At 41.5% G+C, this 26610-nt stretch overlaps 1 protein-coding gene across 5 annotated transcripts; it reads right to left on the bottom strand.

Annotated features, from left to right (window-relative positions):
• Positions 1–912: 912 nt before the first annotated feature.
• Positions 913–25029, bottom strand: LOC143369530 (CYFIP-related Rac1 interactor B). Of its 5 annotated transcripts, XM_076813578.1 has the most exons (8): positions 24481–25029; positions 8365–8497; positions 7976–8200; positions 7207–7315; positions 6981–7146; positions 5133–5212; positions 4888–5014; positions 913–3951 (listed from the first exon to the last, which is right to left on the bottom strand). In XM_076813578.1, exons 2-8 carry the CDS (start codon positions 8447–8449, stop codon positions 3814–3816), a joined length of 930 nt encoding a protein of 309 aa, XP_076669693.1. In that variant the 5' UTR covers positions 8450–8497; positions 24481–25029; the 3' UTR covers positions 913–3813. The 5 variants fall into 5 exon arrangements, with proteins under 5 accessions (XP_076669693.1, XP_076669692.1, XP_076669689.1 ...); XM_076813577.1 differs by having other exon boundaries at positions 6981–7315; positions 24801–25026; XM_076813574.1 differs by having other exon boundaries at positions 6981–7315; positions 24481–25025.
• Between the last annotated feature and the right edge of the window lie 1581 nt (positions 25030–26610).

Here is a 26610-nt window from a genome sequence, read left to right as displayed (position 1 = left end):
TCTCTCTCTAAACAAGTCACACGTATACAAGTACGCAACACCTTTCAGCATTTCAACACATTTCAGAGTAGTTGCTAAGTTGGACGCTGTTCATGAACAGAGGTCGCTAAATTCAGTCCTCAAATTATGGGTCGGTAACACAGATTGGGTGGCGACACGAAGTCCCATAAGGTGATGGGTCTATTCTATACCTCGTCTGTGCCTGTGGCTATACTTCGTCGATGGTAATAGATACAAAGAATTAGAATTTGCTAGTGGCGCCATAGTACGAACAACGCGTACGACATTCAAGTATCCATATAGACGGCGCTGCAACCCTCGCGCTAAGTTTTCGCAGCCAACTTCAAATCAGTCAGTTCGCCTGCTTTCTTTGAACATGTTCAGGGGAAGAACTGCTCGTATGGTTTTACTGTTTTTTTATGTCACACAGTTGTGAATATATAGAATGTTCCAACATTATTAGAAATGTCGAAATGTGCAAATTCTAAGTGTTAAGGGATAAAAATTCATTTTGCGACTTCAAGTTTCCTTCGTAGATCGTAATAGAAGCTGCAGCTTCGATCTACGAATACTAAGCGCGCGCTATTTGAATTTAGGGTTGAAACTATAAGTCTCCACAACTATGCTTTAGCTTGATAAATGGAAAATAACTGTTCGACTTCTTTCTATATTTCGGCTTGTCTATCGTCTAATAAGTTTCAGACATAACAAAGAATATGCTGAACAGAAATGGTTGTTAAATATTCAATTGTTATTTTTAATTTCGTTTTAATAAGTAACTTAGAAATGTATAACTCACCTGATCTTACTTAAAACAATTGTTTTCAATCTACTTTTATCTTTACTTGTACATATTCATTTATTTCATACTATGTTTATTTAAATTTATTAATAATACCACACAAAACCACATATTTATATAATGTATTTTATTAACTTTTGGGCTTCTACAATTTCATTTCCAAGTAACAATGTCTGCAAATGGGTAATATAGCGCGGTGGTCTTAAAATATTAATTATAAGTTTCAATTGGATACGAATACAGTCAAAAACCGAAATTCTATTCACAACATGACCATTACTTCAACGTATGCGTACACGTAGAATTAATTTAAAGCGTAATAAAGTCTCGCAACGTTTTTAAAAAAAAAAAACAGTCTGATCATGTTGCCTGTAATGCAAACATACATTTACACGCAAGAAAACCGTGTACAAAGTAACAAGAATTTCAGCTTTTGTTCTTCACAAAACAGACGGATGATTGAATTAATTTTCGCAGCGATTCAACGACAGACAAATGCAATACAGTAGTCTATTTCGCGTATGAAAAGAAATATTGTTTCGTATGAAATGCTCTCTGCCACACATAGGTACCCTTATACGTAGAACTTTATTTCCTTTTACGATTTCGAAGTCGTATTCCACGAGGACATTCGTACAATGCGTTACAATAAATTTCGTTATGTTCTCCAGTGCTCGTCCTTCTCGTACAAACGTCACTGCCAAAGCTCTCTAACACAGCAAACTTTGATATTCGATTGTTTAACGCAATTGTATAAATCAACATACCATCCGTAGTCACTGCGTGAATAACAATTTCCTCGTCCGATTAAATGCCTGAATACTTCAATCGAGTGCAACGTTTTTCCTTTCGCTCTTTCGCGTAAGATAAAATTTCGATTGATCGTTCTCGAAAGAATTCCTAGAGGAAGAGCCATTGGAAATACTTGGAAGATAAATCTAGGAAGATTCGTTGAGTAATAATGTTTGGGTTGTGGTATAATCGTACTGAAACCTTTGCGGTTCAAATTATTTTCCTGCTTCATTGTTCCGTACCAGAAGTTTTATGAAAATATTCAGCTACCTAATTTTGATTGCATTATTGAAAGAATCACGTAGACGTAGCTTTAGAATATATGTAGAATCTAACAATACAAATTATTGAACCGCAACAGATTAGTATTATCCTCCACAAAACATTTCTTAAAACGTACTTAAATGGTAGACGTAAAAGAAAGTCGATTAATCTGAAAACAATCAATCGTCACTTTTTATAACTACAAGTTCTTACACTACTGTTCCAATAAGAAGAACGAACAATCGAAATGCTTGAAAAAGAATACTTCGCGCAGTTAGCCTGTCTCAGAAAACAGTATCAAAAAGCATACGTACGCAATGGTAAAGATAAAAAATTCGTTCGCAATTCATGACTTGCTATACATAAAAACGAGTGTACAGTTATAATAAATATCACTAAAAATGTTCGAACTACGACTAATACGTAAGAAATTCTTTCTTAAAAGCTGTCTTGGTCTTTCATTTGAAGTTCTCAATCACAGAGTTCGATGTAGTATTCTAAATACTTCGTAATAATTTTATTTCGGTACATTCCATTCTCGGCAGTGATTATTTATAACAGCCATTCCTACTTTGGAATTAAGTTGACTCATCCAGATTGTTCAGACCGAATATAAAGAGATTAATCACACGCAATGTTTCAGCCAACAATTCAGTCTAAGAACAAAACTTGTAACTTAATAATTCCTCGAATTTTTTTTACAAATCAGGCAAGACAGCTTCTTCAACAGAACCCCTTACTTACATTACGACTTCATAACATCGGGGTACAAACAGTACAATTCTTGATGCAAGAAAGACTACACTGTAAATCGATCTTGTACGGTTAGAATCATTAAATGTGCATTTAGAAAAAAAAAAAGAAGTGTGCGCCAGTGTCAGGAATCACACTGTTCACATCTGAATTGGTTATTACGAAGACACTGGCAATCCCACCCAGCAAAAATTGCGTTACGCGACAGACTTCTCTCGCCGACGGCGCAAGTAACGCCCTCGTTGAAAATACTGCAATAATAAATGCATAATAAAAGCAACGATATCTTTGGTTCTCGATTCTCCGTCGCGGGAAACCCGATGGAAGAAGAAAAGCAGGAATTTCGACGAGAAACCATCTCGCAAAAGAGCCTCGACGACCGTGGATAGGAAGCTAAAGCAAATTCACAGGCAACAATGGAAGGAAGTAATGCGAAACGTCCTCGATCTTCGATTCCCGGTCAGTCTCCATCCCCTTCATCTCATAACAATTTCCCCTGATCACCCTCCCGCCCGATGACAACCGTCCAACAAAGAAAACAAGGGCTAAAGATCTGCACAATATCTACAACGTTGTTAAACCTCTCATCGTAACACTCGCGACTGTTCGCAATCGAAATTACCCTAGAATACGCTATTGATATGCTCTAATTAACGGGATCCCCGTCCGCGAGGACACTAATATCGAATGCAAGAGGGGACGTTAGTCGGGACAATTAATACTTGGCTGATAAATCCAATGAACGTCGACAAATCGCAATAATGGGAATAATAATAGCAACGATCGATAGTAATCAAAGTGACGAGGGTAGTAACACCGTGATAATCCCTAAACGCTCGCGCCCGTCAGTTCGGTGGAATAGCGCCGCGACGCGACGCGACCGGACGTGCGTGTTCAGCAATTCCCCCGATGGGCAGTCGTCTCGTTTCTCGTCCTACGATTTCCTACCTTCCCCTTGGTCGAAGGTTTGTAGAAGTCGGCAGTTTTCGGGCAGCTTTAGACTCGTTACGAAAGACACATTTATGGTCCACCACCCAGCCGCGAACAGGAATAGGAGATTGCTTGGGTCACGTGGATACGTGAGGATATCTTCTTCGGCGTCCTCGTGGCGCTACGAAAAAGATACATCGCTTGTTCAGGTTCTGGTAGATCAGCGGCCAGACGTCTCAGCTTCTGATACAGCAGCCGCGCTGCTTCGGTAATCATGCTGCTAGCAGGTTCTTTATGTTCTTCGGTGTGTTCTCCTCGTTCAGGTGCTTGGTGGTGTAGCGAAGGGCGTTCAGGAGCCCTTCGCTCTTGCAGGGTGGTTGATCCTTCAGTAGCTTCACACAGCCTTTCACCTGCGTGGATAATATGGTTCTGACTGGGTTTTTCGATTAGAGGGTAAATGCGTAGGAGGCATTGAAAGCAAGAACGGACTCACCCACGTTGGAAAAAAATAAAAAAATTTTACAGCCTATTGGAATACATTATTCCTACTAACTCAATTTCGCGAAGAATGTGGGTTAGTCCGTTTTTGCTTTTAATGCCTCATATGTAGGGATGATCTGCAATTCTTTCGCATCCCGAATCTTGTGAAAGATACTGACAGTGTTAAAGTTAAATGCTTTTTGCAGTCTTTATTATTTTAACTCTGAGAACGAGAGGAATAAAATTGTCCTAAAGTTTTTTATTTAAATCTAAAAGGAAGGCTGTTTATGTGATAGTGTAGCAAATGTGTTGTGAAATAGCAAAAGTAAAAGGGCTTCGTAGATTTGCCGCATGAAACTATTTAGTTGCAAACCTTTGTAACCTATTAGATTATATATATAGCTAACGGTACAATATACGTGAATCTGTTATCGTTTCTCATGTGCGAGTGCACTTGTCGCTAGCATTTAAATAGAGTGCACAGGAAGTCGAGCATTTAAATTCCAATTGCTTGCATCTCGAGCGAGCTTCGGCTTGCAAATGCCACGGTGATTTTTTATTTCTTTTGACTTAAGAAATTCACATATTTCGACCATAATCTTCCTGTATGCCATTATTGATCAATTCTCTGAAATGTTACTTAAGTTCAGCTAATACAGTTTTATCCACAGTTATTTTCACTTCCATTTCATTTCAATCTCAAGGGATGCTATTTTGATTTAACCTCTCGTACTATTCCTACTCTGGAATTATTTTTAAATTCTTCCTAAAGATAGGAGCAGTCGATGCAACTATTGACGTCAATAGAATATTAAATATATTCTGTTCAATAAAGGGTGAGATTTTATTTAACGGTTTATACTTACATCAACATTCGAACCCTTAACAAAGGCACCTTGGGGATGAACGTGATCATAAAGGATCACTAACCCCACCATCACTCTTAGAACAAAGAGTTGAGTCTCCTCGCGTTGGAATTGCGCCAATAGATTCCTGGAAATAAAAATAGCAGCTGTGATCAAGCCATCTTCTTCCAAAACTAATTCCTAATCCAATTTACTTAGGCACAGCAAACGTAATTATTCCCTTCTACGATGAATAGATTACTTACGGATTTTCTAGCATACGCAGGCACACCTTGGCCATGGTACCAAGAGTCTCCGTGATATTTTCTCGCGCTACATCTTCGTTCTAAAACAAATCAACAAACAATTTTTATTTAGTAACAAGTACGCAGAATTTCAGGAATATTTTAATTCGTAGCAAAGAATGAAAGTATAAATAAATCGAGCATCCCTTAAATCACATATGCCAACTATTCAGCGATTCAATATAAAAAAAGAAATATATACATAAACTTATTGCTCTTGCGTAATTTTAACGGGTTCGGAGTGTATTGTTGTACACAGTGGTTAAATTGAGAAGGGAATTTTAATTTGGCGCTGATACCTCAGACAACCACTTCCTTTACCGCGCCAATTAAAGTAGCATCTGCACAATTTAAACGGATCCGCTATCTATTACGCTGGTCAATGTTCCGAGAACAGTTGTACTCTCTGAATCACTTCGCGCAATGGCTTTTAATTTTCCGCTCCAGTGTACGCCATTATTTACATGCAACTGTTTTATTCACGTATATAGTTACCGCACGCTTCGATGCTGTTAATCGAGGCTCGCGTTTAATATTTACGCGACGGGAATGCGCTCTTCCCCGACAATCGCCGAAAACGAGTATCGCCAACAAATATGGAAAGTCAGTTGCCCGCCACGATGCAGAATATAAAGCGAGGTGTCTATTATGCGGGATGCAAAGCCGAGAACACGTATACATATGCATGAAGAATAGGCATCGAGTCAATGCTGCACGTTCGATATCGCCGAAGCAAGTTAAATTCATTTCCAGACAGCCCTAAAGGGCTTTTAAAGCCCCTCTTCATTCCCCGTAATGTAATTCAAGCTTGGGCGATTCTTGAAAGCACACTCAATTTTATCGCCGGCATTCATGAATGGCGGTTGAAAGCTTCGGGAATTATTTTGCTCCACTGAATGACAACGTATAACGAACTTTCAGCGATTCGACCAATTCTTCGGTTTTTAATTTACTTATTCGAAATATTAAGCACTGAATTTGCATATCTGCTTCATTCTTCATTATTCTCTGTCTACGTTTACTTCCACAAATTCTCTGTATGTATAGGTACTCTACATACGTATTTTTTTCTAAAAACTACTCTCCATCATAAACCGATTCTGCACGCTACAAAAGACATTTCAAATTCGATTCCTACTTCAAAAATATACGAAAGTATCGAAACTTAAGGTGGACTCTCACTACGCCTCGCCTCGCCTCGGCTAATTTTATTATTCCTATGCTTTTCTTACGTATTTTGAAAATTTTACTCGCACTGCGCCTCGCCTCGCCGCGGATTCTTCCTCGAGAATATTGTGAGGAAGAGTGGCGAGGCGTAGTGCGAGTGGATTCAATGCCACCGCTTTCGGTGACTGCTAAAAGAGGAAGGAAGAGGTTCTCTGAGCAACTGAGCAAACCCATGAACCAAGGCAAGCTTGGATAACTTCAGGTACGGAAAACTCGAGGCGAGGCGAGCCTAGATGTGAGTGCGAAAAGAAGTGGCGCCGAGGCGAGGTGAGGCGTAGTGAGAGCCTACCTTTAGGCTTCATTCAGAAAAGAACAGAAGAGCTTAAAGCTTCTGCAGCTATTCGAATTTAAATCGCAACCATCCAGTACTCCCTCCTTGTTTTAGCAGAATTACACGAAGATGGAGTCAATAAACTTTCCCTTCGTGCACCGTAGCTCTGAATCTATGTGAGAAGAACGCAGGACACCGAGAATGTCTCCCGGCTGCCATCAGCCGGCGTCTAGTCAGATCGATAATTGCCAGCGACGGCGAAAAGATGGGATAGTGGAAAGAATAGAAGCGTATATATATATACCACTTACGTCCATCAAGAAAGTAATGGTCGCGTGACTCAGAACGCGGAGCATGGGTGTCGCGTGGGCGTAGAACAAGGACATTCGGTTGGCAAGCTCATTCCCGACAACGAGGTCCTTCTCAGCGTTATCCTGCTTCGCCAGCGATGCCCTGGTCAGCGTCCTCCGATAATAACTGAAATCATTCTGAATAGCGGGAGTCTTCATTTTGTGCTCGTCGAATTTCAATACGAACTCCAATATTTCAGCCAGTTGTTTCACCAAAGCTTGCTGGGTCTCGAGGTGCTGGGTGGGGGATAAATTCCCCGAGCACAATTGACCCAGGATCTTCGGCACCACCCTTTCTGAAATCAATTCCATATTTGTAGATTCGTCAGTTCCGCGGGATTCGAGAAATTACGAAGCTGATTATATGATCGCTCCAGTGATCTATTATGTATCAGGCTGATTATTACAGAATCGTTTTCTCGTTACGCGGCTATATATTGGTCGCTATCGGCTTTCAGCGGCTTTCAGGCTGTTTAAAATAAAAGCAATAAATGCTACCGAACTTCCTGAACGGTTGAAAGTCTCGCCTGTGTCGGTGCGGCGGTATTGGACTTTCAATCATCGTGTGTACGGGGATATGCAGGCTAAACAATAATCCCCCGCAGTCGGTTGCTGAATCAATATCGACATTTCAGTTCTTACGTTTTTATTCGGTTTCCGCGATTGGCACCGTAATTGAAAATAGACGTTTGCGACGGTTCTATTTAAAAAAAAAAAAAATATATCCTGAAAGCTCTGTTTGCGGTTCGTGCATTCGAAACTCCATTTATTCAGAGCTCCGCCTGGTCGTAGATTACCACGCGAGAAATTTAATTCGGGGCCACGAGACTCGGTGCACGGAATTGGAAAGCAAATACGTAGCAATTTGAGAAATAGATTTCTGCTCTGGAGTGTAATTAGTAGGATTCCACTGTACGAAAAGATGCGCGCAGATTATTTCCGCAATTAACACTCACCGAGTTCTAATGAAAATTCATAGAACCTTTTTAGCTTCGCGACAAGAGGGGCAACGGTCAGATAGGCTTTTCGTTGACACTCCTCCGTCGGCGCCGAAATCGCTTCTCTGATTTCTTTCCCAGCCCCTTTGTAGCACTGAATCTCCTCCAAGATGGATTCTGAATTTTTCAGAACTCTTTGCACCGCTTCAAAGGTCTCTCGTTCTATGTCAGAAGGTTGTGCGTCTAAAATTCAATAAAGAGCGTCGTTATTGTCCACGGATAGCTGCCTCGAGAAGCTCCGCGACACGCCGAGCGTCTGGCTCTTTGAAATACTCTACCCGGGCAAATGTTTGACCTGAAACGTTCAGCCAGCTAATAAAAATCTCGCGCGAAGACGCGCCACTTACTTTCGAAATCCAAAAAGACGTCATATTTTTGTGGCGTGCAACAGGTAGACTCGTCTCGAGCCAGAAGGCTCAAAAGCTTGCCCATCTTCGGTCTGAGGCTTCCTTTGAGCGTTATTTACAACGTGGAAGGCATCTGGACACAAAAAAACAGAACACTCGTGTAGGTATAGAGTCTTTTAAATGAATAGTTAAGAACGCGATACTACGTTCTTTTATTAAACACATTACTTTTCACATACAGTGAGTAACGAAAATATTCGGACACTTTTTAAAATCGCATAACTATTTTAAAATTAATCCAAACGACTTGGGTTTTTTTTAGAAGCTAGAAGGATTAGTTTTCTAAGTGACGCGATTCGTCGTTTTGAAAAAAATGCACTTGGTTGGCAAAGAAAAAAATAATAAAGTTCGCTGATTCAGGAATTTTGCGATTTTCGACCTTATTCGGCGATCTTCAAGCGTTTATAGCTCAGACCAACGTTAACCGATTTTGATGAAATTTTAGGCGTGTATACAACTTACTTAAATCTACAAACGGGTTTTTTTGAATTTTCATTACAGGCTCACAAAAAAAAGTTGAAAAAACCTTTTCTATTTTTTTTTTTGCTCTACTGACAAATTGCATCTTTTTCAAAACGACGAATCACGTCACTTAACAAACTAATCCTTCCAGCTTCTCAAACAAACTCAAGTCGTTGGGATTAATTTAAAAAAAGTTATGCGATTTCAAAAAGTGTCCGAATATTTTCGTTACTCACTGTATTAGCGTATAGAATGTATAAATCGGCCTAGAAAATTGATTTGCAAATATTAAGAATTCCAAGTTCTTTGGAAGCTAAGAGCGTGGTGTTAAAAACTCGTCCTTGTACACAGTGATATAATAACGGTGAATTTGTTAAATGGCAAAAATCGAATGCAAAAAGTCGCACAGTCGAGAAAACTTGGCTTAGAGCTTAGAGGTTGCGTCGTCACTGCACGGAGTCGGAGCGGAATTTGAATTTCTGGCCTGATCCCTAAGCCGATCCGCGCGCGTACATGTCGAAGTGTTAATTCCAGACAAACGAGGTGCATGCACGTGCACGTACGTACGTATGCACACCACAGCCGAGGATTATATCTGTATACACGGGATGAATGAATTCTGTGAACTCGTGAACGAGGGACGAACCTTCTGTTAATTCCAACCGGCGAGGCTAATCTATGCTGACCTCACCTGAAACGACGCAGTACTGTAAGGACCGATATCTTCCATGCGTATTAAAACGAGTGCGCCTCTTTAAAGCGACTTTGCATTGTTCGCGTTTCATTCGAGAGTAATTACTTGCAATTAGGTGTGGTTATACGAAAGCGTTCGCAAGTTTATGACAGAAAGTTTGCAGGTACCGTGAAACGGGGAAACTTTGACCAGAGAAATGGCTTTTAAAATTAATTCCTCTGGCATCTATTGTGTAACAGGTATTATTCTCGGATAAACTGCACATTGAAGTAGTTAATTAAAGTTACCCAAAACACTTTTTTTGATAGGAGCGTTGAAGCATTTGTTTTAAAATCCAGTTTTGTGGTCAGAGTTACCCCATTTGACGCTATGTATATGGCACTGACGAAAAGAAACAATAGAGTGGTAGTATACGTGGATATAACAGCGAATCTTTTTCGAATTATAAATTAAAAGTGTTTCTATTCATCGAAGGTGCTCGATATGTTTTTCTTTCACTTGAGTTTATGCTTCATATAAGCAAGTTTCTTTTCCGAGGCTGACGTGAACTTCGGTATAGGAGGGTTTTCCTTTAATTCTCGATAAAAGTCCTGAATTTCTCCCTTCGTTTTCTATAAAGGAACGTTTTCTATTAAAGGCGTGGAAAAAATATTTTGTAACTTGAAAATAAGTGATTCTTGAGTAGACGTTTTTCGAGACCTTTTGGTTCACTTTGGTGAACACTAAATGTATGTAAAGAATATGTAAACATCTTTAATAGTATCTCCTTTAAGTCGATATCACCTTTGTGTTTCAATCGTTGACTCCGATATAAGAAAAAAGGGGAGCTTTGTCGTAGTTTGAAACAACGTCGGACGTAAAAGAATTAATAATCTATTCCTCTCCGCCAAAGCAGTGAATTTGTTAAAGGCAGTTCGCCTAACAAATTTGTGACGATCGCAGCACAAAGACGTGGATAACGCTAATCTTATCTTATCGTCAATCCTCATTACTCTTCGATAATGAATTACTGTAAACGTGTTTGGCAGAATGCTGGAGTACACTGAACGAAAATAGTTGTCAGCTTGCTTCGTGCCTGGAATCTGGCGATTATCGGTGGTATTAATAGCAACTAAACATTTGGAAGTGTTTATCAGATAATGCGTCTATAATCGATGCTGCACGAGAGCGATCAAATCACTGGAACGCACTGAAGACTCGTCGGACACGGCAGGACAGCGATCGAGTTTGCTAGATCTAAAATTGTGCGCCGAGGGATTCCAATGTACCGGCGAATGTCTCCGTTATTTTTAGCAGAAAAGCGTGTCTCCTGTTACCCAACTTTTCTCCTGATTCTAAGTCGCACGGACTCGCTGATCAATTGTTATTTCTCCACGAAATCTGTCCCTTTATTCTGAAAACAGTAAACCAGACTATTTCCCACAAAAAAAGCTCACGCATCACCTGTTCCCGCTGCTTTCAACGGTATAACATAAAAATTAACACGCAGAAGAAGTAAATTAATCCTCGAGACAACTCCAACGAATCACACATTCACCCCAAGACGGATTAAACACATTCCAAAATAACTTCGTTCGCCACCGAATAGCATAAATATTTACACTGAAAATTCCGACGCTGATTCGATGCAGAACCGCGACACTGGACGTGCGGAATATCCTCGCAAGCGGCGCATATTCATCCCCTCTGACTCGTGAAAGAATAAGGAGTCGAATCCTCCACGAAAGGCACGGTCCCGTTAAAATCAATCGCGTAAACAAACCTCGAGTCTCACCCTCGAATATCGTTATTACCCGCATAGGTTGAAATAAATTCGCGAGGAGAGTGATATCTGTGCTGGGAATCGATGCGTCTAACATTTACAGCGAGGAAAGAACACTGGAGCCAGCCGGATCGCTGGATTGTTGGGCGAAGGTCGATGAAGGGCTGATAATTTAATCGCACGATGATTTAACGGGGTCCAGGGTAGCGAGGAGTCTTTTGTGAACTCACCGTGGCGAAGAGCCGGCGTGATCGCGGACGACAACGCGGGTACATGACGCTGACAGGTGCACCGTCCAAGTCCGCGGGGGTGGTCAACAAGTATGCGAGGAGAGTGCAACAACTGTCATTCAGCGGACGGCCATGTTGCTGTTCGTAGGGGGTTGCGTAGTGTAGTGGCGGGGTTCGAGGCCTCTCCTTATTTGGTAAACGACAGTGGCGACGGCACGTTCGCGCGAAAAATCAATGGGGTTAGTTCCAGTGTTCACCCTCGTGGTGACGCTGCTGCCTGCTATTTTCGGTCGTTCAAGATTTCAAGATTTCCCGTTGCGCGCACCAAGTGGATTGTTAATCTACCCACGCTGGCTGAATTGTTTATTTGAAATTAGATCGTTTGGTGTTCCACGAACTTGTCGAGTTCTTTCACCCTCGTTTCAGTGTTTACGACTCCCAAAATTGTTGCTGCGGGGGTACTACTGGGATCTTACTTGTCTGCAGATTTAGAAAGAACCTTTTATTACACATACTTGGTTTGGTGGTGGAAGTGTTTTCTTTGTTTAAGGAATTCGCTAAATTGGATTTTGAAATTTTGTGGGGTTTTCGTTCAACCCTAATCGCATTTGGAAACTTGTTTTCCAACTTCTTGAACTATATAACGTATACGATAAATATTCTCGCTGCTGAATTAATAAACTGAATAACTTCGGTTTCTTTACAAAGAAATTTTTTACATTAAAAAGAAAAACATGTGTAGCTAAGAACAAGCGACAGCTTCAATTAAACAGTATTTTTATAAATTTCACAGCAATTATAAAGAAATAGATTTTCAAATCTGCAACCCGCATTCACAGTGCAAATATCACCGAATATCTCATTCGAGGGTTTGCTTCGCGATGGCGGTGTAGGTCGTAGTTCAAAATACGGTTATAAATTTAGAAGTTTCCAGGAACTCGTGGCTAACTCATCCATGAGGAGATGCGCTCCTCTTTTTTCGTAGACCAACGGGTTGTCAGTAACGGTCAAAATGAACTTCGAAGGGGTGAACAATATCGTTATGGTTGACCGAGTTACGGGGAATTAGTCTGGTTAATATTTATGCAGCTTTGCTCGGAACACTCGGGTCAGTGCCTTTGTAGGTTAACGCTCGCTGGATAAACCTATGACATTGAAATGACAGTCCAGTTATAAACTATTGGAAAACTCGCGTTTAACGGGGCCTATTGCTTTACTCAGAGAGTAGACGTTTCTGTCGAACATCATAATCAAGTAACAGAAACTGAGCATCTAATTATCACCTTTTCCAGGAAAGACAAGATGTTCGAGAACAAATGCTGAAGATTGGGCAGGACATTTTGCTATAGAGTAATCGAAATTATTAATTCATGTCTAAAGAAAAATTCCGCAAGGTGTAATAAACACATACCTAAGTACTTTATTCTGAAATTAGTCAGTTTAGCGTCAGTATTACTGCGTTGTGTCTTACCTGAACCACGTGGATACCATGAATCAAGAGTTATTACTGGAAAACATGGTATAATAAAGTAATTTAATAGAAACGTATGTAGGTGTGTAATGATTGTATGAATTTAATCTGAGATTACTCCAACGAAAAATTATCTTTCTTGAAAGAATAAATATACCAAAGATATGTAATAGAAATAAGTAGACAATACCGAAACAGGCACACATGAGGCATTGAGAACAAAGACGGACTAACCCACATTTTTTGCGAAATTGATTTAACAATAATGTATCCTAATAAGCTGTACTAATCATATAAAATAGGAAAGATTAATTTTTGTTAAATGTGAGTTAGTCCGTTTTTCTTCTTAATGCTTCATATAATCTGAATTGTTGCTGCTATCTGGAATATCATATCTTTAGGGTACTTTGCTACGATCTTTGAAGAAAATGTAAGTAGATGCTCTCGCGCGAATAAAGTCCTGTCGTGTAATCTCATAGAAACATATCAAGTGACGTATAAAGACAATCCGCAGGTAGGTCGTTATTTCTTCCACAGAAAATTAATCTCCACTATCGATTGATACTGAAACCAAGAAGATAGCTATCTAAATGTTCGCTCATTTTTCCGATAAAATCGCTCTCGACATCCCACAGAAAGTTTATCCCCAATTTTTCCTTTATCATTTTGACACAAAGAAACGACCCTTAGCCACAAAAGTTTCTTTTCAATAACCTTCCAAAGAAACGTCCATGCGTCGTATAAAAATATTCCACAAAATATTTCCTTTCACAATTTACCACTTTGAAAACACACGTTTGCAGGTAGCAAGTTCTCCACTCGCATATATCTTCTTCGTTCCCCCAACTCGCCGTCAAAAATGCAATTTCAACTACCGCCAGTCGGCGATGATAACCATGACATCGAAGGCGCCGAGGCAGAAGCGTTTATAAATATTAAAAAAATCGATGCCACGGTGGTATTGTTTTTTTTTTCAAAATTATTTATATACCACGCACCTGTGTTAATGACGTCAATCCCAGCGCTTGGTAAAAGCAATCAGCTCAGAACTGACGTAACGAAATTATCCAACGTTGCCCCATTTCCCTCTCATGCTTATCCATCGCGTGATCCGCGCACGTTTGTTTAGCAGCATCGAAATGGTGGTTTCTGCGATGCACTGTCTAAATGTCGCGGCGGTGTCGAGATTTTTGCACCTCTTTCAAGACCACGATTGGATAATCGTCGGAAACCGTGGGCGAAGATAATCGACGCCTATTAAAGGCCTTTTTGTGCATCAATTCTAACAAATCAATTGAGACCCTCGCCACCTCCCGCCACGACCCTCGATACTCTCGAGCTCCCCTTTTCCTTCGGCCAACCTTAATTCCAACGACGAACGAACCGACAATGACGACGACGATGACTCTGCTACCGGTGACTTACATATAGGTACGTATGCCCATACGCTTATAATCCCAGAGCTATTTTGTGCGTCGAACGTTATTAAGCCTTAAGTGGCACTTTTCTTTCCCCCGTTATTAGGTGAATTGCTCGTCGCGTAGTTTTTGTTCACCTTGTTTATGTGGCTCAACGCGGAGTATGGATGAACGGAGGAAAGCCACAGCTATGTAATAAGCAGGTTTCGCTCTCGAGTGGAAGACAGTAAAGGAAGCTAGAGAAAACTGGCTCGATTTTTGTATTTGCTAGACGGTTGGAAGTGACGTCGCTTTTTGTGGTGCAATAAAATACGTTCGTCGCAATTTTAATTATCGACGTAGCTTCCATTGTCCCGTACCTCGGCTTTCTACTATTTCGGTAGGTTTGGGTTAGGTTTGGATTAGGTTTGTCACTCACAATTTGGTCGTTTGCAAAGTTTCTGTAAGAATTGGCAGAAGAAATACTTCGTAGATACATGGTGTGTGAATAGGATAGTTAATTGAAAAGTTCTTAATGATCATCAGAAATGAATGTCTTCTGTCGTTGCCACACTTGCTGCTTCAAGTCAGTTGATACACTTTTCGGAGTAGTTAATTGTTTTCCCCTGCGTGAACTCGTAAATACAGGTTCTTTTGTACTCCGCGATACACAACAGAACCCTCTTCCGCTACCGTACAATTCGGCCTTGCCACTGTTGAAGTAGAGCAGTTAGATACACCGCATAGATAGACCACTTAAGTAGCCTGGTTCTGCTGGTTTACGCTATGCACGCTGCTTTAAAGGATTGTTCTGTCAAAGCAATTGTCGTCGCTAATTAATTACTCAGCGAATTGCTTAAAGCGATTACAAGCCATATGCCACAGCCAGCGAAGCTGTTTTACGGTATCCACTAATGTGCTAGAAAATAAAATTCACTGCCGTCTAAAATTATCCCGTACAACGAAGAAAGTACCAGAACTGTAGCCACAGAAAGCCCGTTAGAAAGGCTATTAATCTAGCTCACTGTCAAGAACGATTAAAAAAGCTTCGGTCAGACAACTTAATACCGGAACACCCGCCAAGCAGAACAAAGAAGACCATTTCACGAACCGCCAGCGCGCAAAACCCAATCCCCATCATAGCAGAATCTATGCAGGCCCTGGAATACAGTCCACCGTAATTTAATAAGTGTCCGACAAACTTAAAAGCCTAGATAACAGCTGCCCTACAAATCCCTCCATCGAGTAACGTTGCAATCCCAACAGAAATAGACCGGGTATTTCGAAAGAAGACCAACAGCGAGCTGCCGGCGCATCTAAACGCTAGACCAACTCTTCCCCCGTGGAAGAAAGGAAGATTCGCGCTTCTCGCTCCGTAAAATTAGAAGCGGACGATGTAGTCAACAACCGCGGAGTAACCAGCCGACGATAATCGGCTGGCGCAAAACATTATTACAGAGCGTACTTACGCGATTCCGTTCCATGGACTGAATCTGAATAGGAGCGAGCCCTTCGTAGGGAGCTGCGAGCAAGACGAACATCCCGTTCCGCTGCTGGGCGGCCAGGATCCGTACTGCGAAGCGCCGTTGCGTTGGACGCGGCAGGAGATATCGTTAACGACACCTCTCATTCCAAGTATATACATGCAGTGTGCATAGAACGCGAAGGAGCAGCCTTGTGGCGTCTCTTTAAAGCGCAAGCACCACTCGCCCGCGGCTGGCGAGTCGCAGCACGCAACACCGTGCGTGCTTAATAAGGCAAGTGTGTGGTACAGTACGCAGCTTAAACACCAGGGAAGCACGTAACTACGCCTGGTCGTGTGTCCGCGACTGACACGTCCAGGCCGCACACGCACGTTATGGTAACGCACCACACTCCCGGCCGATCTCTAAACCTGGCCAGCCTTTCCTACCGTGGCTTTGGCCTCCTTAACGACTCGGTGAATTAATCGCGGAATAGCTACGGCGACGAGGGGCAGCGTAACGTGTACGCGGTACTAAAAGTTCTGATGCTAGGCCCGTGCCGCGGTGGAAATTCGGGTCTTTGGTGGGACTACTAAAACCGAGATACTAAATTGCGATATTCAATTAGGTACATTAGGTTGGCGGGAAATAAATGGCGATGAAGTTTAGTCTTCGCAATATAGTGCACCCCGACCCTGATTAACCCTCAACGGTGCAGGTTTTCCAGGGACGGATTTTATTATATAGATTAAGTAGGCTGTAGCCTAGGGCGACGAATTTTCGGGGGCGGTAAATCTTGGGCAAAGGAAGTTGAAAGATGTTTAAGCACAAAGGCTTGACACGACTTTAAAAACAAATCGGTTCCATTCCATGCAGCGAATTAGTAATTCATATCTGAGTTGTCATATTGAATTAATTTCAACATTGTCTCGACTCTTTTAAATTAAAATATTTGACGATATCTCGTGGAAAGGGCGGCAGATGCTTGTTACCTTAGGGGCGCGAGTCTCTAAATCCGCCCCTGGATCTTTCTGGCCCTAACGTTACCGAGCGTAATAGTAGTAAGGAAACAATTACTTCTCTACTGCTCTGAGAAGAAGAACGTCGTGTAAAATGAGTACAGAAGGGTAGTTATTCAGGTCCAAACTGATCCAGGCGACTTTCGTGTGATCATTCGAGCCGGCCGAGGGTTACATCGACATTTGGGTTGCAAATGGTGCGCATCAGAAGGAAGGAGTTTGGATAGTACTTTATATGCTAATCTCACGTATGCAAGAGTTTGTGATTTTGATATGATATCTGGAAGGAAACTAGGGGTTTGATAGGATCTTGTATTTATTACCGAGATAACTGTAGCTTTGAAAGGTATTTAGTGTATTTATAAGACGATGTTGCGAAGGTTGTCAGAACGAATGGAATGATTGGTAAAAAGGGTGCTCCAAAACGTGTGGCATTTGATGACCGATGACACTGTGTTGACGAAAATCCGTCAAACGAATAAGATTCATAAGAATTTTGTTTCTGCATTTGCTAATTGAGATGTTTGAATTTTGTTGGAGGTGAAACACGGCGCGATCAGTGATTGAAGTCGAAGAAGTGCTGCGCGAACGAAATTACGCGACCCGCGGTATTAAATCCTTTCCTTTGTTTGGAGATGCCACGTAATTTCTTTGTTTAAACGGGGACAACGTGCTCGTTCCTTTAAAAGTCGTTGATTACAAGCTTTCTTGAAAGTTGGACGGCGGTATAACCCACCATTAACCTCGAAGCCCATCGTTTTCAAACTTAAATTACACGAGTCCCGTCTGAAACGGGGATTGAATAAAATCGCTGGATTTATTGTTCCTCGTGGATTCTCGGGTTTATTGACATCACGATCCCGTAAGCATCTTGCGAAACATTTCGACACGCCGGACTATTCTCTAGCGGCCCTGTCCTCCTTAAGAGCAAGGCAAATTAATTAAAAGCGGCGGCGGTCACGATAGAAAGAGGAAATGACCGCACCTCGCATTATACCGAACCTCCTCATAAACGTTAACAACACTGCCAATTAAAAATTGTGAAATGCGTTTGGAAGAGAAATTGCTCGAGTTCTATTTAATAAAAAAAAAACATGAGAAATGGAGGTAAAGTGGATATTTAATTCAAATCATTAATATCCTAGCAAGTGAAATTCATCAAACTGTATTTCCGTTCAGCTATTCAGGAATTAATATCTAACAATCATTTGAGCGCCACGGTTAATTCAATTCTTCATCTCATTTCATGTAATTCCACTTCTCGCGCAGTACCTTCTACCCTACTAAATTATTATGTCGAATTTGTTCGGTAACATGACCGCAAGTCGCGTCGTAGAACTCTATAGATTTCCGATATTATCCAAAAATAGTTGGATAAAACGATTCGGAGTACCTGCGTGAAACGTAGGCAGCGGCATAGTTTATTCACCGATCGGAAAGGTGGTCTGTCCTCTGATTGGCAACGGGAGACTGGAATCGACGTTTCAAGCGATCCTGTCATTCCATTCAGAGTTTTATGACTCGCGATAGCGAATGGCGGTACAAAGCAGCAATGGCATATTTTTTCGAAACACTAAGGGCGTATCGCAAGTGTGTTTCCTCCCGTTATTATGCGCGCAGATGCTGTCGATCCTCCACAATGGTGCACCTAAATTACTCTTACGAAAAATTAATACCGTGAGAGATAATTGAAGTAGAATGAATCGTGGCGATGATGAGCAGGATGTGATGCAACGATGTTACGTGGCAAAGCATGCTGCAACAAACGTAATACGTCTAAGCCAACGATGAATTTCATATTACTGAATATGTTATGACTGCATTTCGAATCTGAATGTCTTTGACTGAATGATTGGTTACACCTGAGAATTGAATGGGCGAAACTTTCATTTTCTTTTCTAAAAAGTCTACTTAAGTTCTTGGAAAACAGTGTGGGATGATAGTTCAGTAGTTGTTGGCAATGGGGCTGCTGTATGGGGCCACGTTCAATTTGCGTGCATGAATTTTGATGGATCCAGTACCTAAGTATCATTTCGTTATAATCGTATTCATGAAAGTAAACGATTCAAGATGCTCTCAGATAGGACATGCTTGACTATGTTCCTATCATACTCACAAATCATACATGAATTATTTTTCAAAGTACCTTCATGAAATTTGCATAAATATATTTTGTTAAAATGCAATTGTACTAATAATCACTACTTTTATATTACGTATTAAATACATTATCCTGTCATTAATTAAAAGATCCTCGGATTCAATGCCGCAGAATCCAAGAAACTTTTAAAGTATTGCACTGTTCATAACCCTTGCATGGTGAAATCGTGCAGCAATATGACTCGCGAATCGAATGCACCCGAAGTTCCCCATTGTTCCTGAATTCTTTGAAAAAAATTGGAACTATGCCCAGTGGATTCTCAGATTTTCGTGGGCGAATAAGTCCATTTTCCCCCGAGCAGATTGGTAATAACTGGTCCCAGAGGCTGTAGCAGAGTATTTTCTAGGTCGATTCGGGGAGCAGCTTAGTGACCTTGTCATAACAGGGGATTAAAGAGGCAGAGGTTTCATTTCCTGCTCGTTACTCCGATTTCTACTGTAACGCCGATGAAAAGGACGGACATGGTTCGGTTCGTGTGTTTAACGAGAGGAAAGATAGGGGAAAAAGGGTTGCCCTGGGCGCCTGATGATAGATTATTCGAAGTCTCAATGGTTAATCTGTTCTTTTTTTTCGCATATAGACGTGTACATAGGTACCTACGTATAATCGATCCAACGAAGTTCCTGTTTCGTGTCTCGATAGATGGGTTACGTGATGGCAGCAAAATATGGTGTACGTGAAAGTCTCTCACGCGATATGCTTATTTAACGTAGACTCTATCGCATGACAATGATGAGAACGAAAACGATATTTCAAAGGAATTTGGTACTTAGTCTTCGAATTACCCGGAATAATGTTTCTTCAGTCGAAGAATACAAAGAAGAAATAATAGTTCTCTTAAATGACCAATTTGTACAATCTTGTGTATCGGAATTAGCGATAATTCGTCTAAGAAGCTGTCTATTTATCGAGAAAATTTCTTTGGCGACGAGTAAATTTTTATGAATGACAAGAAATTGGAAAATAATTCAGCCACGCGAATGAAATATCGGTATTACGTAATTCGTCAGTCAGTTACATCGCGTTCGTGAGAAATCGCACGTATCGCTAATATTTTTATGGTTGCTTACGCCACTGGCCAAGCATAGGGGGCATCGTCATATCCCGGACGAAGACAGGAAACCTCCGAGTGAAATTCCCCTCTGCTCCCATACACGTTCGCTTTGACAAGCCTCTCTATGTGCCTGCTTCGTTAAATCCATTACAAATGAGGGAAAAAGGACGGAGCGAAGCTTTTCGAAAGGATACCAGCGAATGGATGCGTATCGATAAAGAGAGGAGATTAAAATTCGAAGGCTGCGTTAGTGCAAATTTTATATTGCGAAATAGAAGAAATTTCCAATAACACCTGAATTGGAGTAAAACATATTTCATGTAGGACTTACGACAGTCACAGCACTTTGATTGAAATAATGTTGTACCATTTAGTACTTTTAAAAGTTATAAATAAGTTTCGCTGAATGTCCAGTCGTTTATTTTCGACAATTTCATTTAGTCGCGAAACGATATTTTGCGTTATTTTCTTACGATTAACAGCATTACGTCACGGTGGTCGGGCTACGCACGTGCGATAGTGCTTTCCACCACACGTGAACACGCCACATCCGCTTATTCGCGATATCCCATAGAAGGATGTTAATACTTGCGCTCGTGTTTACCCGTATTAAACTACCTGCTGTGTTTAAACAAAGTACTTGGCTGCACACGACGCGAAGTCGTTACAGTTCCCAAGAACCCTATTGCTTCAGTTCCTCCTCACTGGAAATCCAATTATTTCAATGGAATGCTTCGCGTAAGTTCGGATCATTTGTGAACTTGTAACGGAAGCGAATCCGGAAGACTAGGGTCCAATTTCATATACTTTCACCCACGACCAAAAAAAATAAGACCTTACATTTATCACCCTGCGCTCTAGTATCTAGTATCGCTAACAGAGTTGGGCATTATTAGAATAAAAAATTATTCGTTGCCCTCGAATAAAAAATTATTCGTTGCCCTCGAATAAAAAATTATTCGTTGCCCTCGAATAAAAAATTATTCGTTATCCCCGAATAAAAAATTATTCGTTGCCCTCGAATAAAAAATTATTTGTTGCCCTCGAATAAAAAATTATTCGTTGCCCTCGAATAAAAAATTATTTGTTATCCCCGAATAAAAAATTATTCGTTGCCCTCGAATAAAAAATTATTCGTTGCCCTCGAATAAAAAATTATTCGTTACCCCCGAATAACTCTGGTCGCAAAGCCGAATATTACCGAAAATGATTATCCCACATAGGCAGAAAAAATGAACTCTACCCAAGTTAGTCCTCGCTTCATAAATTTCCCTACACTTTTGAAGATTCCGAATCTACGTTTACCATTCTCACAAATTCAGCACAGTTGCATTTCACGTCGACACGATTAATTGATCAAGCGCCGTGCACATTGAAGTTTTACAGCATCAATGTTAATAAATGCTTCGTTAGGCCAAGGTTATTGACCAGGAATGCACCGATACGCACGCGGTACCGTTCCGCGAATCAATTTCAACCTGGTGCGGCAACAGAATGGAATCCGATCGATGAAATTCTCCGTAGTTAGCTCGTAAATGAACATAGCGGCTCGACTCTATTACACGGTCAAAATCAATATGTACTTCGAGCTGCTGCCCCGATGTAACTCGAAATCGGAAAGTATCCTTCAACTCGGAACGCCTCTGCGCTCGTCACCATTCCCCTCTCGAATTTATCTATTCGAATGAGACATGTCCCAGCCTCGGTGGCAGAGGCATTTACGTTCATGCTCTGATTAATTGCCTGTATCGCACTCGTTTCTATTTTTAGTAATAGATACTCTGAATTTGTGACGGCAGAATAATTATCTGTAGCCGAGAATTGAACTAGCACCGGCACACAGCGAAGTGAATAATACCGAGCGTTTGTCGACGATTATCCTTGACACGAGCAATTAATAATAATTCTTTTATACTCTGCGCGATGCGCTGCGCTGCGAATTCCGTTAGTCGACCGACAAGCGTTTCAGCAATGTTGTTGTGTCAAAATCGACCATCTGTTCGGGGTTTAATTAACCGGGGATCGTGTCGTTGCCAGGGAACCAGATTGTTCAGTCGGAACAACCGAATCGGTGACCTTAATCAATAGCGACACGTAAAATATAATCTGTTGGCAAGGCAGCTAATGCAGGCCTCAGCGAGATACACGAGTGCCCGCTCGTGAATTAATTCCAAGCAGTAATTGAACGGAATCTCGAACGGGACCATAGGCAAAATCGATAAATCGGTGAAATTCTTTGCCAACGGATAACCACGGCTCCCCTTTTTCGAATCCCGCAAACGAGCGGATGACCTACTTGGTAATTGGTCGATAGATAGGGCCGTCCCGATTACGCGTAACGCTCTTCGATAATCTAATAACGTACCGCTGCCCATGAATTCATAGAGAACGCGACGGGAAAAGGGAGCGCAGGGCCTTTGACATCGGCTGGATATTCAAAACTAAAAGGACACAGCGAACAAATTTGCGGCCTACAGAGATCCATCTGTTTTTATCACTAATGATCGCGTGTTTCATTCGAAACCCAGTGCGTATAGTTTACACGAAATCTGTTGGGGTTGATAGTAAATATTATTACCGGGTACCGTGGGTATTGACGAACGAGTATTGCAATATCTGCAATTCAATGGAAACCACTTTGGAGCGAATAGATTCCAGCAAAAGAGCTGCAGTATTATTACTTAGTGATATATTCGGAGCAGATGCCAGCAGCGAGTAAATAAATTGCCACTTAAATCAACGATAACAGGTGGAAAGGAGCGACGAGGTTCCTTCAGAGTCTGCGGAATGGCATGACAATGAGCGAAGCGATGTTCGATACGTGCTTCCGCTTCTCAGAGAACAAATAAGAGGAATCCAGAGGGAGATAAGCTTGCGGTGTTTTAAATAACGCGGAAAAGGCAGGAGTTAACCGTGTCTGGCGGCAATTACGAGTAATTAGCGATAGCCTGCGCGGGAAAGGAAGGAACGGTCTCTTTTGGAGCGCGCGTGAAACGCGAGAAATTCTTCGGTTTATCTGGCAGATCCGGGAGGGAGCGTAATAGGAAAATCGGCTGGCAAATCGGCGGGGAAGGTGCGGAATATGAAATTGAGCCGTCCTGCAGCCTCTAGCCGCGAATTATCACGCTCGCCTCGAGTTTCGCGGTTTCCTTTGTCGGCCAATAAAAAGTTTTCAACCTGAAAGCAGCACCGTGTGCATCTGGCGTAGAGATTTCACTCCCTCTCCCTGGCCCTCGATCTTTTCCTCTCTCCATCCCTCGGTTCCTCGGTAATGGTCCCTCGGCGTCTGTTCGAGTGGCTGGCACGCACTTGACTTCCACGCGGAAATGAAGTGCACGCGATGCGACGAGCACTCGCGCGACAGATTAATTCCTACATAATTTAGCGAAAACAAACGTTTCGCCTCGACTCAATTTTAAGCGTCCATTGTGACCCACAGAAATTCCTCGGCGATGTTTCCGAAAATTTCATTTCCATGCGAGTAATATTCAATTTAGGCACGCGCTAATATTTCTGGCTGCGATTGCTCGTTAGCTTCCAATTATTTGTGGCGTTTTATCAATAAAATGACTTAGAATTTCGACCGTAAAGAATTTTTAAAACTTAAAAGTAAATGCTATCGGCGCACCGGTTCGGTTTATTTTTAAGAGACTAAATAAAAGCTATTGTGCAAATTTTTAGATTAAATATCCAACGTTTCGGTCAGTATTGCGACCATTATCAAGGGAAGAATTAAATCAGGAAGAGAACTGCGTCTGCTTTTATAAATGTTTGGTAAAGCAACACTTTCGCACGGGGCTAGAAACGGTATGGAGCGGAGCAGTACTTTCTATCGAGGATCAATATTTTTCGAGATAAAGCAACCCCGATAGAGATGACACGCAGTAGAGAAATCGGGACCTCTGTGGCACTGCCCTACATTTTCCCGAGGAATATCGTTCCGTTTTCATTTTACACGCGCTGCCTTATGCACATGTGTTTTACACTATCCCTAATTTTCCTGCAGGCTTTGATTGATCCCTCCTCCGATACATCGCAGACATTTAATATCAACGTTTACCAGACACTTTGGTGATCGATAAAATGTACGAATATTCGTATCGCGAATGTGTGGCAAGAGATATGGTCGCTTGGATGATTGCAAATTTTACAAAACTAAGTAACACCTGACGCCTTTCTCCCTTTCTTTATTATATTTATGATATTAGAATTTTGTCCGGCTACAAATAATTTTCATAAACATACAGTATCATTTACCATTCGTTATCGCGAATTGGAGCAATTTGGCGCCACATTTCTTCGACTCTGCGCAAGCACAGTGAAGCAAAGAAAATTTTATTTACCTTCTGACGGGGCGTAAGAACACACTGCATGACTGAACGGCCGAATTATTTTTCTCGAGGAACGCGATGCTCGAGGGTAGCTGTTCTAGGGCGTGGACATTGTTCTTCCTTCGTTCGTAAATACCCGCTTCCGGTTCTCCGGGAAGAGCCAACCCTTCCCCGATGCGCGTCGCTTTACTCTAACGAGTATTCGTTCTTCGCTGACACGAGAGGTCTCAAGTTGCCGCGGGACGATAAGTTTTATCACTCACAACATGCTGCACGGATTCGTAGAATGTCCGAATAAAGATTCCGTTGTGCCTGGTGGTGCGCGCTGACACCTGCTTTATCTCCCTTAACGGTGCCCTGGGAATTTCGGCGGTTGAAGAGGAAACCAGCGCTCCTCTTCCCTTCTCCGTTCACTGGCCGGAGAGTTTTTCTCCTCTTCGAGTCGAACAGTTCTCTCGGGGAACGTTTAAATCGCGAACAGATCCGCGAAAGTTTTTGCGCACGGCTCAGCAGGTGGATGGAAATATTTTCACCGCGGGGAAGCGAAACGAAATGGAGTGGGAGAACGCGACTCGGCTCTCCCGGAGGTTGATATAACACTGTCAAAGCAACGGCGTGCAGCAAACGACGAGACAGTTTCACCGGGAGGCCAGTCAGCTGGTGCTCCCCACCCTTCATGCGTCACTGTCTCTCCAGCGGTTTACGGATTTTCAAATCTGTTGATCATTCCACGGCGAATCCTCGTTGGACCGTGACTGCGCGCACCGCCGCGGGGAATGCAAAATCTATCGCTGATTAACCCTTGGACGACGGATAGTTTTCTGCTGGTTGGCTCCATTTTACTCACTTTCATTCATCCACACCTTGGAATAAGCTTTCACCACGGGCTCTGATCTTGCTCTGATTTAAAATTCTTATCTTCGAGAAATAAGACCAATACATAATAAGTAATAGGTGTAAGTAGTTTGGTAATTAGGATGGGTCAAAATGGACCCTGCATCCGCCACCCGAGGGTTAAGAGGGAAATTTTTTCATTCGTTCGAGTAGACTGTAAAAATGTTGATAAATGTTGTTTCATAGGGGTTCGTATATTGTTTTGATATTGGATTATGTTATTTTGTCGTGGAAGATAGAGAATTCGGTTTCTTATCCTGTATATAATTTTTCTTACACTACAGAGTAAGAATATGCGTACAGAGGGTGGCCCAATTATTATACTCCAAACATTTTCCTCAAAGTCTGTGAAGGTCGTGGCTGTAATTAAAGTAGCAATGCATGAATGTTATTGTTTTTTCATTTATTGATTAGTTACAGCATCTGGCAACATTGCGAGTAATTTTTCAACATATAAATCTCATTTGTTTTTAAAAGGGCGGGGATGAATTATTACAAGTAATGAATGTGGTGCAAAGTTCGTTCTATTGGAATCATTTTTATGCAAATTATAGTGAAATAACTATATAGGGTAATGAAATGGAAGTTCCAATTCTTTGTTATTTTTCCAACTGGGGGGTAGTCTCTGAATGAACTTTCAGTGTTTACGATCAAAGCAAATGTACAATATTCGTGTAAGGTAAAATGGCTCTAATTTATGACATTAAAGCGTGGAAGATTTATTCTTTCCGCACTGCCTGCAGTGCAATGCATCAGAATGGAATATTTTGTGAAAAAATGATTCACTGCCTCTTGATGGATGAATGTTTCTCTGCGAGCATTTGAAAAACGTGCACTAGTGTGATTCACTGACCGACTTTTTACCTTGTCGCGAAGTTCCTATCTGCGCCAGTGTCCAGTACGTGTTATTGTATACGCACGCATTTTCATTGTTCACAAACTGACATTTACACAAATTTTACATGTAGGTACAGTCACGTAAAAAAATATGATGCCCCGAAAGCACTGAACCAGAAATAAGGGACTAGATTTCTCGCCCACTTTAAAAAAAAATACTTCGCCAATGTGGTTACTTATTCACTTAAAAATGTATTATTCTAAACATAGAGCAAGGGCCACAGAAAACATGATAACAGACCAATATGCAAACCTTAACAACTACGTACTTCATTAATTACTTATCAATTTAAGAAATGCTTATCTCCTAAGAACAATATCAAATCGTATTATTATTTAAATAATTACGAA

This window comes from Andrena cerasifolii, chromosome 6 (genome assembly GCF_050908995.1).
Source record: "Andrena cerasifolii isolate SP2316 chromosome 6, iyAndCera1_principal, whole genome shotgun sequence".
Lineage (NCBI taxonomy): Eukaryota > Metazoa > Arthropoda > Insecta > Hymenoptera > Andrenidae > Andrena > Andrena cerasifolii.
This window is presented reverse-complemented; position numbering and strand designations above follow the sequence as displayed.